The sequence below is a fragment of the Poecilia mexicana genome, unplaced genomic scaffold, assembly GCF_051168715.1.
Source record: "Poecilia mexicana isolate PSO_F unplaced genomic scaffold, ASM5116871v1 scaffold_6, whole genome shotgun sequence".
Taxonomy (NCBI): Eukaryota; Metazoa; Chordata; class Actinopteri; order Cyprinodontiformes; family Poeciliidae; genus Poecilia; species Poecilia mexicana.
The window spans coordinates 5,302,797-5,316,903 of NW_028263375.1; the positions used below are offsets into that span (position 1 = coordinate 5,302,797).

The 14,107-nt window shown below is 39.6% G+C and overlaps 1 protein-coding gene across 1 annotated transcript in view; it reads right to left on the reverse strand.

The window, feature by feature from the left end:
- The window catches only part of LOC106928670 (UPF0606 protein KIAA1549-like), a 37,414-nt gene that overhangs the window by 10,771 nt on the left and 12,536 nt on the right, over nucleotides 1–14,107 (reverse strand). The window contains exons 3-11 of the mRNA XM_015005108.2: nucleotides 11,492–13,624; nucleotides 11,298–11,386; nucleotides 10,335–10,494; nucleotides 10,122–10,252; nucleotides 9,099–9,291; nucleotides 8,961–9,020; nucleotides 8,733–8,878; nucleotides 4,295–4,472; nucleotides 4,031–4,215 (exon numbers count right to left, since the gene is read on the reverse strand). Of these exons, the coding sequence (XP_014860594.2) occupies nucleotides 4,031–4,215; nucleotides 4,295–4,472; nucleotides 8,733–8,878; nucleotides 8,961–9,020; nucleotides 9,099–9,291; nucleotides 10,122–10,252; nucleotides 10,335–10,494; nucleotides 11,298–11,386; nucleotides 11,492–13,624 (3,275 nt within the window). The remainder of the gene's footprint in view (nucleotides 1–4,030; nucleotides 4,216–4,294; nucleotides 4,473–8,732; nucleotides 8,879–8,960; nucleotides 9,021–9,098; nucleotides 9,292–10,121; nucleotides 10,253–10,334; nucleotides 10,495–11,297; nucleotides 11,387–11,491; nucleotides 13,625–14,107) is intronic.

Consider the following 14,107-nt stretch of genomic DNA (forward strand, 5'->3'; position numbering starts at 1 on the left):
AGTCAAGATGACACATAAATATTCCAGTAAGACTCGACATTTGCAGCCAAGACAGAAATACAATTTTAGAGCCATAATTAGGTTGACTAACTGAAAGGGTCTGCAAGAGGGAGACAGGCAGACATTAATGAATAAAGAGAGTCTGGCAGTCTGTTAGAAACTGGGGTAAACACAGAACTGAGGTGGTGGTGGGTGGGGGTTATTTCTGTGTAAAGCCCTCAGGACGTTCCAGCAGCACAGGGGTAAAAGGAGAAGAGAAGCTCACTGTGTGCTGACAGACAGAGAAACTCTGAGGTGAGATGTGGCTGCCAGACTAAACACTCTCCTTAGTTCCTAAACGTTCAGTTGTGCATCTTAAAAAGAAGCTTGTTGGTATAAAATGGCTAATCCTGTGTGACACTGCTAATCCCAAGAGAGGATATTTGTGTGAATGTTTCTGTGTGATGGTCATTACGCCACATGTAAGACGGCAATCTGGAAGAGGAAAAGGACTGCAGCGAAATGTTCTGATCTTTAAAATCCTCACCTGTTGGCCTCTGAGGACAAAAAATATCCTTTGACTAAAACCTGCTGAAAGACAATAGATACTGTTTTGTTTACTTAATAGAAACTTCAGCCTAAAATATTCATGTATATAAACATTTCTAAGAGTATTTGGCTGTGATGGGTTAATGATAAACAGCGACACTTGTTTTGAAACATCAATATTTTTCTGCCATATCAGATTTAAAAACCTAAAATGTACTGTAAAATATTATACAATATAAATGGGTGATTAACTTTAAATTTCTTCAACTGGAAAAATAATTATCAAATGCAGATAATATGTTTTAGATTACAAGCCTTTAAAGACAGTAGGTTTACAAATGATGGTCTGTTGGATCGGAGGCCAAACCGGATCCGACTTAAGACCCAAAACACTCCCACCATTTCCAGCGACAGCTTCTCCAACTTTCCAAAGTGAAACACATCCGCTTGGTCGGAAAATACAAACTACAATATTTCACTTGCTAAAACAGTAGTGTAATTTTTTTGAGTAGTAGGATGTGAAAAAAGTGAAAGAGTAAAACGGAGATGGTGTTTGAGCAGCTTTGGGTTTCTGTTTATGCTGAAGAAAATGTCTGGTCGCAGCGTGAAAAGTCAAGTTGTGTGTTTTGGGCCATAGACTGACATGATAAAGAAATGTTATAAACAGTTCTTTTATAACTGTTTAAACAATGCTCTAATCATTTTGCAATAATTAGAGAATTGTTGCTTTCAGTTTGAAGTAAAACACATATGATGAAGTTGAAACATTTTTCTAAACAGAGATTTTCATAGGGTGGAAACATCTCATGCTTCACCTACAACAGACCACACACTGCATCTGTTACTGCACAACACACAACCTACACACCAACAACAAATCACTAACAACACACACACGTCCAGCGCTACAGTTCTGCTGTCGACTAGAGTTACGAGATGAGAGGATCATCAAACAACCACTGGCCTCCAGGTACCTTCTCCTTGGCTCTCCTCCCTTTAGACTCAACTTTTCTCTCTTCTGTTTTCACTCCTGATGGTTTAGTCGGCACAGCTCTGATCTTTTCTAGCTTTTGATCTTCAGATGTCATTTTTTTCATTTTGAACTTCTTATTTTCATCCTCTTCCTCGTCATCCTCCTCCTCTTCTTCGTCATAATTATCTCCTTCTTCTTCTTCTTCTTCCTCTTCTTCTTCTTCCTCTTCATCACTGCTCATATTTTGTCTAGTCTTGGGAAGAGCTACTGGTTTCTAAACAGAAGCAATGATGGACAGAATGAATGGATCCATGTTGAATATTTTTCTCCAGCAGATAATAATTTAAACCTCCAAAGCCTGAACAACAACCAGATTCTGTCCAATAAAAGACATCCATCACCTTTCTAATTCAAAATGAGTAAACACCCATACACATACAGTCATGTGAGTAAATTAGGACACTCTATGGCAGACTGGACATATGTTTATGAAAAATCCTAGTGACATGAATAAAAAGTATATAAAAAAATTATTTTTGCAAAAGCAATTTCTGTCAGGTCATAAATTAGGACAACCCATGTTGACTCTGACCTAAAATGACTGCAATCACACACACAGGTGTATCACAGCAGGTGTGCTCGATTAAAACATCATTACTCAGGACTGTGAAGGAGGTTTGCCCCGTTAAAAAGCAGAAACATCGAGCTTGGTGCTCCTCACTCCTAAACCGAAAGTGGTGAGATTCAAAAAGATAATGTCTAATGTTGGATTATGAGTGTAGTTAGGGATTTAAAGAGTTTCTAAAGAACATAAAATGAACTGTTTTATGGTACAGAAATAGTCTAAAAGAAGTGGAGGACATTCGAAACATTAGCTAAAATGCAGAGGTTTGACTGTCCAAAGACGTTTACTCCAACATCAGACCACAAGATGCTAAAACAATCCCCAAAAACCCGAAGATGTAAAAGTAAAGGCTTGTACTATCAAAAAAAACTGAACAAGTTTAACTTTAATGGGAGTTGTGCAAAGAAAACATGGAGGTCCAAAGACAAAACGTTCCTAACTTTTCCTCAACTAGAAAACAAAATTATCTTGATATCTTTTGCTTAATGAGAAAAAGTTGGATTTTTGTTGCTAAAGTGACATAAAATCACTTTGTTTTCTTAATGATAACATCAATATGAGAGCATTTCTTAAAGAACTAAATATTCAATGGGTGTCCTAATTTTTTAACATGACTGTATTCAACAACATGAACCACAATCACACAAACTGTCTGACTACATAATCTACAAACCACCAGACACTACTCTGTACCTTCCCCCTTTTAACTTCCAGCTCCTCCTCTTCTTCCTCCTCCTCCTCTTCCTCATACTCCCCCTCTTCATCCTCACTAAACTCAATATCCCTTTTAGTCGGAGGGCGCGGCCGGTGAAGGGAAGCTCCTGATTCACTGAACGAAGTGGTGGACTGAGAGAAGAGCAGTGGATGAGTGACAGACGATGAGTAGAAAAGACGAGGCTGTGCTCTAACCGGCCAGGGCATCTGCTCAGACTCTTCACAATAAAAGCACAGTTTAAAAAAAACCAGCAAGCTGCAGCTGCAGACATTCAGTCAGAGTTGGAATAAAGAAGCTGTGTGGTTCCCCGAGGAAAACGTTAACATCAGTGACATAAAAAAAAAGAGCTTTTGACCAAAATGATGCTATAAACGAGGCAAGAGAATTTAGCTTTTTTTCTTGTTATTTTTGATATTATGATGTTGAATATAAGGGACTGGAAAAAAATAATAATAAAAAACATTTAAATCTGATATAATTTTGTTGAAGAACAAGGAGAAAACTGGTCTAAATTGCTACAGATTAAAATTAGGAAACGGGGAAATTAATCTGTAAAGAAATAAATACCAGCAGAAGTAATTTGCCTTTTACAGTAACATGAGGAGAAGTAATAATTCTCTGTAATAAAATTATTAAAGCACTGCTCCTGCAGCACATTCATTACAAAGACGGATAGACCTAATTAATCAGCAGCTCCTTTAAGTGACCATTAGTCACATGTTTCTTTCTGGCCTTATCTTCTTCAGACACTGGTTAACTTGCTGTGGCTCAAATTAAACCCTGAATCAAATCATTTGCAAGGTAAAAAATTAAAGCACAGTTAATAATTAAAAGCTTTTCCCCATTACTAATGTAATCAGTCCAAATGAAACACAAATGTGTTAAAAAAAACGAAACAACAGAAAAACAGCAACAACTTGGCTGCATTAGTGAGAACACCATTAAAATAATATTATTGATCCAGTTTCAGCATCATTAGTAGAATATCCATCATCCAGACTGGGTCAGATTTACAGGATGGATGGACGGATGGATGAATAGATGTTGGATGCATTCATCCAGTATCCATCCATCCAACATACGTTGGATGGCTACATAGATCCATCCAACATATATGGATGGATCTATATATCCATATATACATCTATCCATCCAACATCTATATATGTTGGGTGGATGTTGGATGTACCTTCTGCCTCTGCTGGATGGTTGTCATGGCGTCCGGCTGGAACTCCAGCTTGTCGGTCCGGCAGAGCTTCCAGTAGAGGATGGAGATGATGATGACGACGACGAGCAGCGGAACCACCACGCCGATGACGATCCACATGTTGCTGTTCTCCGAGTCGGAGGGAGAGGACGCCATTTTCTCCACAGCTGGAAGCAACACCAGCAGAGCGACAGGATGACACATGGCGCTTTAACACCAACCACAGTAAACGGAGGGGATACGCACGCTGAGCCAGAATGCCCTGCACACGGTAGCCCAGGACAATGGCCGCCCTCTGAACATCCAGGCTGTTCAGCAGGTCGGCGGTTTGGACAGCAGGCATCCTCTGACCATTCTGACCCTCCACAAAATACACCATCTCGGCTGGATTGTCGGCACCCTCCAGCCGGCTCACACTCAAAACCTGACAGAGGAGACATGCAGCGGTTTCAGCCTCGACTCAAGAGAAACGTGGACTTGTATGAGATGTGGTTTTTGTTCTAATAAAAGCCTGCAAGTGAATTTGCAAATTAGCTGAATATTTAGCTTTGGGCTGCTTTTAGCTAGCTCAGAGCTAAATATTTAGCTTTAAGCTAAATAGATAGCTTGCAAATGCTAACTGAATATTTAGCTTTGTACTAAATATTTAGTTATATTAAAGCTAAAAATTCATTTTAGAGCTAAACAGCTTGATAAAATATTTAATTTGAAGCTAAATACTTATATTTAGGTTTAAACTAAATATTTAGCTATCTCAGACCTAATTATTACTTATAAGCTAAATAGTTAGCTTGCTAGATTAATATTTAGATTAAAATTTTAAAAATTAGCTTACAAATTAAATATTCAATTTGAAACTATGACATTTGCAAATAAACAGAACAGTGAAAATACGATTTTGAAAAATGAATCCTCATTCTGTGCTCTTACGACAGTCTACAAATGTGCAAGTCTAAAAATGGCTGCCTGTCGTTTCTTCATCTTCTTCATGTTGTGAGAAGAGTTGATGTTTCCTAAACTGTACTTCCTTCCTTTGAGTTTGGAACCACGTCAGATGAGTTTTGACATACGTTTAGCTGGATTGCAAGAAAACAAATAGCAGCTAAAGGAAAAGGGACGTTGCCAAATAGAGTATAGTTGTCTGGTTTCTATTCTACGCAAACCGATCACCACTCATAATGACATAGTTATCCTTTCTTTAACTTAGTTTCAGTAATTACCTCATTAAATGTTTTTTAAGTCTTTTCCCTCAAATGTTGCCATATTTCTTCTTATCTGTAGTTATTTTGAGCTTTTAGTATCAGTGTAGACCACAGTGAGCTTCACCACTAACCCTGTGGTGTAATTAGGACGTTAGAATTTGTTGTGTTATAGATATTTCCACTTTCAAACACAAGCAGCTGGAAAGCGGTGCATCCAGAAGCAAACGAGCTATTCAGGGACGATGACGCAGCCTGCTCTCTAAATTAAGAATGGAATATCTGATGAAGATCCTAACGAGCAATGTGTCACAACTGCTGTGGGAAAGAATGATTTTATAATGAAGAAGGCAGTGCCTCACTATCAGTGAAACACAGCAACTCTGAGAAGTTGAGAATTCATTTGAAGGCAGAAAGTAAAACTCAAAAGATTTGGAAACAGCATACTTTAGCAGGATGCTATAAACCCTCAAAGGAAAGTCTGAGCAAACTGAACAGTAATCTTTATTTTATGTCTGGACAAATATAATTTTTAAAAAATAGTTTAATACATTTACTGCTGTACCATCTCATCTATCGATCATAACGAGCAAAGAGTGGCTTTGTTCGGCTTTCTAACCGTATGGCCAGACAGAGATTTAAAGAGATGCAGTAAAAGCAAATGAGGTGGATTAGCAGTGCCAGACAGCAATTGGTGGAGTCGTCCAGGATATGTTACTGTGGAATATCATCTCTGTTGCTGGGATGCTGAACTGTTAGCATGTTATGTTAAAAATAACATTTAACCTACGGTCAAACATGGTGGTGGTGGTGTGGTGATCTGGGGCTGCTCTGCTGCTTTAGGACCAGGACAACTCAACATCATTAAAGCAACTCAGGATAATGCTATGCAGTCAGTTTGTAACCTTAAGTCTGAGCGAATTTGACTGCTGACCCATGATGATGTCGTATGACCTTCAACTGGCTGTTCATACAGGAAAATGTGGTTGAATTAAAACATTTCTTCAATAACGGTGTCTCGACATTCCTCCATGGTGACATAAAAGATTTATCGGTGGCAACTTTGAAAAATGCATTAAATATTTATCTATACTTGCCGTCAACAGAAATTGCCTACGGGGCAAATACGCATCTGATTAGATGGGCCACTGTTTAAATGATCTCCGCTTTATTTTTTTTATTTTTGAGTGCGTGTGTGTGTGTGTGTGTGTGTGTGTGTGTGTGTGTGTGTGTGTGTGTGTGTGTGTGTGTGTGAGTGATTCCCCGCTCAGCGCCCTCAGGCTCTGCTGCTGTCTGTAGGACAGGAAAGCCTAACGCTCAGGTCGTGTCTGAGCAGGCGACCTCATGCAGAGTCAGTTCTAGTTCATGCACAGTTATTAGAGTGGAAAGAGGTCAGCATGAATGTGTGTATTATTGCCCCGCCGCTCCCTCCAGCCTCCTCTTTTATCTGCTCAGAAAGCCTCATCAGGTATTTTCATGGGTGACAACACTACGCCTATTCTGTCATGGTAGATCAGGGCATCTGTCTGACACACAGGATGTGAATTAGTGAGCAAAAAAAACACTAAGAGACGGTCAGCTTAAGCCCTGCTGGACTAGATGGTCAGACAAGTTGAGAACAATATTAATTAAACATATTTACATTTTCTGTTTAATTATCAGGTTGAATTAGGATCATTTCTGAAGCAGAATGTTTGAAATTATTACTCCGGCATCCACATTCTAAACTTAGATTTTATAAAGTCAAATAAAAATATTCCTCATAAGATGTCACCTTTATCTCTGTTTGTGGCATTCACTGATTCTAACTTTCTTTAGTCTTACATGTCTTTGAATCCCACCACATTAAAGCCGCTACTTTGCTAAAATAGACAACTCTTAATCATCTGAACCGAAGGATCCAGACTGAGAAAGCGACCAAATGAATAATTGATCTGCTGTTAGCAGGTCTGTGGCTCTCCCCAGCCGGCGAGTGAAAAAACGAGGAAAAGCGACAGAAATCTGAACCCCTTTAGGTGGAGGTTGTTAAGTGGCTCGTCTCCTGGGTAAATGGGATGCTGTTGCCATGGAGAAAAAAGCCACATCCTGCCCCCCTTTGGAGATGAGATGAGCAGGTGCAGAGAAGACCCACAAAAGATGAAGCTTGATTAGTAAAGCAGTAAGGTTTTCACTGGTTACTGCAACTCACATAATGAGTCTGTAGTCCGTCCCAGCACTCAGAGTCTCTACCGCTTATAAAGATATTAAAAGTAAACAGAGGCATGAATCTAAAATATTTAGGAAGGGTTCTGTTAGCTTAAGCATCCATTTGCAGAGTTGATGTGTGTGTGTGTGTGTGTGTGTGTGTGTGTGTGTGTGTGTGCGCACGTGTGTGTGTGTGTGCGCACGTGTGTGCCCGTGTGTGTGTGCGTGTGTGTGTTTGTGTGTGTGTGCCCATGGTTTGGTTTAGCGTGGAATAAATGTGTGTTTCAACTGCAGGATCTGTTTCCAGGAACCAGGGCTGCTTTCTGGGGCAACTATTTACCCCCATTACTTTCCACTGCATCTACCAGGGTGAAAACAGAGAACCAGACAGACATTTACCCCAGAAAAATCCGCTGGTTGGAAGGTAGTACGTCTTACTTTACCTTAAACTATTAGGTGGAGCTTTTCTTTGTTTTTTTTGTAAAGAAAGTACCAAGCATTTCTGATAAGTTAATTTTTAATACATTTACTGCAGTTTAGACTCATCTGGTGATGATTTCTGTTAACAGTCAGATTGAATAGCTGACATTTCTTTTTCAACTGCCCAGTTAATGTAAACATTAGGATTTTAAATCCTTTCTGTTCTGAGGCACGAATAAACTCAGCCACAGTACTCTTGGATCATTAAAGTGGGCATTATGAATTTTCCAGGCACATATCATTTTAAAGCATAATAAAGGGCCATAAAAATGTAAGTAACACTCTGGGTATGTTTTTGATGAGAGAATAACATTATAACATGATGCAAATCTAAAATAAATTGTCAATTTCACATACTTTAAGATTTGAAGTTAGGAAGCAAGCTGCTGCTGCATTTGTGATTTATCCTGAAATGGGACACATTGCACAAGACCTAAATAGCTAATGCTACAAACTTCCTTTGATTCATGTATGATTTTAAATCTGTTGCAGAGGGTCATCACTGTGAAATAACACTGTGGTTTAAACTAGGCCAGAGGGTTTTTGTTCTTCCATCATTTTAAGAACAACTAGAAGTCTGCACAATATTAATAAAATGAGTTACTTACAACTTTTAGAGAACTTTTGTTGTGACTTTATATAAGTTATAAAGTGTAACTGCTGTCAGAAGATCTTTGATTATAGTTTTGTTGGTGAAACTATTGCATATTCTTTGTTGTTTCTAGATTTTCAGATTAAAAACTACAAATAAATAAAGTTACAGCAGATTTAAGCTCATGTATTTTCCTCCAACGTTCTGAATGAGTGCAAAGGTGTGCTACCTGTACGCTGCTGTTGCCTACAGCGGTTGCTCTTTTGACCCGCCTGACTTGTCCCATCACTTCCCCAAGCAACAAGGCCACTCTGCGCTCCATGTTGGCTTGAAAGGTCCGTTCGCTCATTTTCTTGTCCAGAACACCCAGGAGAACTATAAACAAACCAATCATAAGTCATTTCAATCAAGATTGTTTTCCGTTTATTGAATGGAGCAGAAACTGAAAGCGTTGTACCGGTTCGAACCCAGGAAGAGCGAAGCAGCTGACTGGTGTTCAGCTCTGGATAATGGAAAGCTGAAGGAAAAAGAAGGAAGCATTAATGAACCAGCAGGGAATAAAAGCAGAATTATTTTTCCACATTTTAGTACTCACGCTCTGCAATCTGCAGCACAGGGAAACCAATGAAGTAGCTAAACTCTACCATTGTGAGCTTCATTAGTGCGTTGCTGACCTTCGACCCCATAAGATAACCCCGAGAACCACTGACAGTGAAGGTGATGTCTACTGGCTGCCTCGCCAGCTGTTGTTCCCCATATCTGTTTGTAGCCATGGTGATGTTTAGAATCTGAAACAAGCAAAATAAATGCAAAGATTGTGAGCATGAGACATTTTGTCTTTTAGAGAGCAACTGAAAAATTCCCATTATGACATAGTTCACTTTAGAAAAAGGAAGAAACAGAACTTAGCAGTGTGGATATGAATAGTTACAAATCTGGGCTCCTATATTTGTTTTAAGAGGTTCACAAAAAGCACTAGAGATCAATAGGCTCACGATTAAAACAAAAGAATCCCAAAAATCAGATGTTATAAAACTTAAATATACTTTCATAAACAGAGTGCTGCTGTGTGATGTCTGTGTTATCTTTCTGTGCCATTGGTTCGTTTTAAAAGTCATAAACTGTTCACACATCAGTCTGAGTGCAGTTGCATTTGTTTAGTAGCATGAACGACCATGCAAAAAAATAATCTGAATTGAGCATCAAGACCTGCATGAACTCATCAAATGGTAGCACTGATTAATAAAGAGAACCAGTCAATACACAAAAAACACAACTAAGAACTGATTCAATCATTTAAAATACCCAGAAGCAGAGAAAAATTATCACTGAAAATAGAAAAAGTGTCTTAATAGAATGGCTTTGAATCAGGGTTACTGTGCCTGAAACCTCTGATAGACTAATATTCAATCACACTTAATAATAATAATGTAGAATTGCTCTGCTCCAGGGGGCAGTGTGTTGAAATAGAACTTGCAATTAACTTGATTATTATTTCTAATTGAGTCTCACCACTTCAAAATTAATAAACAATAAAAAAAGATCATAAAGCTACATTTTCTCCAAAAGGTTTAATAGACAGTTGTGAGCCTTCATAAAGTCCTAAATGATCACTCACATGGATGGTGAAGTTGCTTGAGTCCTTCGACCGACGCCGTACTTCTGTAAAAGCCATGATCAAACCGTTCTCCACGCTCTCAAAGAAGCTGCAGTATCGCATGTCAACATGACCCGGGACAAACTGCAACACTGCAGCAGAGGAGACACCGGGAGACTCAGATAAAACGTCTGCAGCAGCTTCATAAGAACATTTAAGGAGATGAAAATGCACCTGTGTGGACTTGGTACTTCCGGTCCGGTGTCGTTTGGTTAGGGGACACATAGAGGAAGCGCCGGCCAGACCTATGCAGAGCGTTGATGACAGATATGGCTGTGTACACAACTGGACCTGACACCACCCGGAAGACGAACTGTGGAGGAGGGCTAACCACCTTTACAGTAAATATAAAAAGAGAATCACTTACAGTGATGAGAAAAGGTATTTACCTCTTTAGAGGTTAATATCAGACAAAAGTCAATAATACTGAATATATATAAACACCTACAACCTTATTTGTCAGATAATTACCAGGATATGAAGGGAAAATGGGAGTTGGAAGCAAATACAATTACCAAAGATATAAAATGGGAAGAGGTTTGTGGTAAGAGGTCATAAAATTACAAATGATTTGAGTTGGAAAGGAGATTTTTCACAACTAACAATTAAAAGAAACTAAAACTGATTTATGTTGGAGTGACTGCAAACAAACTGGTAACTATTTACATATTTTCTGGGATTGCCCAGTCTAAAAATCTTACTGACAAGGGATCCAAGGAGAAATTCAAACCATATTAAAGCTCAAATTGCCACTTGACCCTATTGGGTGGAGTTGGATAAAAAGAAAGTTCAAACACTCTAAATCTGCTTAATGGTGGCAATGAAAATAATAATGAGCTCTTGGCCCAAAATGCTACCTCCCACACTTCAGTGGTTTAAAAAATGTCTACATGATGGAATAAAGTAGACTTGTTTTTATCGACTTGTCATTTATCACTTTGTTTGGCCATAACTACTTGCTGTCTTCACTTGATGTATTTTTTATTTTTATTCACCACTAGTTTATGGAATGTGAACCAATACTGTGGAAAATGTACACCTAAAAATTTTAGTTGGCTCAAAAACAAAAATGTTTTTGAATGTAGTACTTGCAAAGTTGCTATTTGTTCTTTTTGTAATGACAGAAAACAATGTTACCTGCAGTTCCACTGACTTGTTAAACTCCACTTTCAGAATGTCTCTTACTTGAGATTTGGCAAATCCAACAGTCACCCCAGACGGGAAACCTTGCACAAAGCAGAAGGTTGAGGTTGTAGTCTCTCATATATGGATATTTATTCAAACATTACACATTAATAACAGCTAGGGTGAAAAAAAGACTTCAGACTTACCAGTCTTTGTTAAATAAGCAGGGTTGTCAACTTTGCAGAGGTACTGCCTTGATGTAGTTGATGGAGCTGTGGTTGGCTTGCTGGTAGCAGTAGTGATGCTAACACTAGTCGAGGTTTCAGCGGTGGCAGAAGATCCAGTTGTTGCCTGATGAGGGGTATTTGTGGCAGCTGGATTTGTGGTTGCCGCAGCAGTAATAACTTCACTGCTTATTGGGTTTGTGACCATTGTGGTTCGGTTATCCGCTCCGTCTTCCGTCATGCTCTGATCACCAAACATAACCGGAGGAACTAGAGTAACATTGTAAGACATGGATTCATTTGAAACTAGAGTCATATCGCCGGTTTGTTCGGTTGCAAATGAGTCTTGGGACATTAGGTCAGTTGCAATGGCAGTGGTGTTTTCAGGAGGTTCAGGAGAGAAGGCTGCAGTTGCAGTTATGACGGGAGTAATGAGTGTAGGACCGTCATCAAATAATTCTGTAACAAACCAATGGACGTCTGTCAGAGAAGAAGACGACGCTAAATCTTCTGGTAGCAGAGATGTTGCACTTGGATGTAAAACTTCTGCTATAGCAGAATCAATATCTATGGTGAGTGAATGTGTAAACCAGCCTGTGGTGGAAACTGGACCATCCCTTACAGAGGAAGAGGGATCTAAGACGTAGGTTGGGACGATGGAAGGATCAAGAAAAGACTCAGAAGCATTGCTCAGCTGAGGAGTGATCTCTGTGGTAACTACTGTAGTTGATTCATAATGAGGCCCAAACCCTGACAGATCGCTGGAGGACTCACCCTCTGTCAGATTACCATCAGTAGTGACGTCTGTGGAGGGTGGAGCCAATGTAGCATTGATGGACATCTCAGTGACATTCTGCCTGTACTCTGCTCCAGTTTCTGAAGCATTGCTGTCCTTTGTCAGCTGTGTGGTGTAATACTCTAAGCTGTTCATGTCAGGCAAGAGGACATCTGTTGGTCGAATTGTGAAGGCATCTCCCCAATCGATGTCTGATACGTCAGGTGCATCTGTTCCAGCTACATCAGTCGGCTGCAGTAAATTGGAAGCCTTTGTAGAAAGGGAGGATGGATAAATGGATTGATGTGGAGGAACGGTGAGGTATGGCGTCATGAGGCTGGAAGGAGATGAGGCATAACCAAGGTGCCTGGAGGAAGGTGATATGCCCACTCTGGAAGGAAAGGCTGTGTCGTAGATTTCAGTGTCGTCCTCCATATCGTATGGGTCTGAGAGAACCTTAGTAACCAGAGAGTAATCATCATTATCCATGTTGAAGAAGGACATCGTTTCCAAGTAGTCTCCAGAACCCCAGTCCACATTCATGGTGTTGGTAGGGTAGAAGTCCTCTGAAGGCACCTGGTTAGGGTCAGAAAAAACCAACGAGGATTGGGGGGTGATGAAAGGCACATGGTAGCCAGGAGCCATGATCTCATCTAAGCTAGGTAGTGTGTTCATGTTCCGTTCAGATTTGTTCTGCACTATCTGGCGGCTTGAAGCCACTTTTTGACTTTCAGTCTCAGACAAAGCTAGTTCAGGAGGTTCAAGAGGTGGGTTGGCCACTGAGGTCACAACTGACTGCATTTGATTTAATGTCCCATTCTGCACCAGGCTTGAAGTTGTTTCTTCCTCACGATCAAGACTTTGATGAAATGTTGATTTTCTCAAAGCAGAAGGATTTACGGTTGTCCGAGATGCATTAGACTGGGGTAGTTGCTTCCAAATCTTGGAATATAGAGAAAAATTATATTCCTGTTTGTGAGGATCAGTCCTAACCCCCATCTTTTCAGTGGAGCTTGTAGCTGACGCCTCAAATCCCTGGGGAAGTCCAGTGGGTCTTAATGGCGGAGTTGTTCGAACACCTGTCTCCTCTACAAAGACATTCCTTGGCACTACAGATTTAGAGTTTTCAGAAGCACCATGCCCTGATTTTAAAAGCTCGCTGTCAGCAGTTCTTGCTTTGGGAACTGGTTCAGGAATGGAGAGCAGGGCACCGAGTGACTCCGGGTTCTTAAAGGCAGCATAATGTGAGTCTGGTAAGGCGGACGGTGATGATCTTGTTGTCTTTGGAACCCCTCCAAGAACTTCGACAGGGGAGGGGTTTGAGTCCAACAGAGACTCGTCTGCAGAGGAACACAGATAATGCTTCAGTCTGGAGGAAAGTAAACCTTTGAGTGCTGGAGTATTATCAAAGTATCAAAAAGTGACACAATAATACATGTCCTACACCACAAATCAGATGAGGCATTTGTTCTTTATTTACATTTACAGCAATTATTTAAAAAAATTCTAAAGACATTAAATTAGAATTACAGAACAAAGTTATTTTAATACTGAATTAACAACAGCTCCCGCCAAAATAGTTAGCTTTTTAAAAACAAAGCTTATGTTCATAAAAAAGAATGAATAACTAAAACAGTGAGAAATGAAAGGTTGCTGCCAATTTAAAATGGACAATAACAGACAACATGATTTAAAGACAACAAAGTAAATCTTCTAGTGTGGCCATCACAAAAACAAGGAAAGGAGAACCAAAAGGTAAATAAATCTTACATTTTCTTTCTCTCATAATTTTGGCTTTTAGCGAATGGAAGTAATGTTGGTGA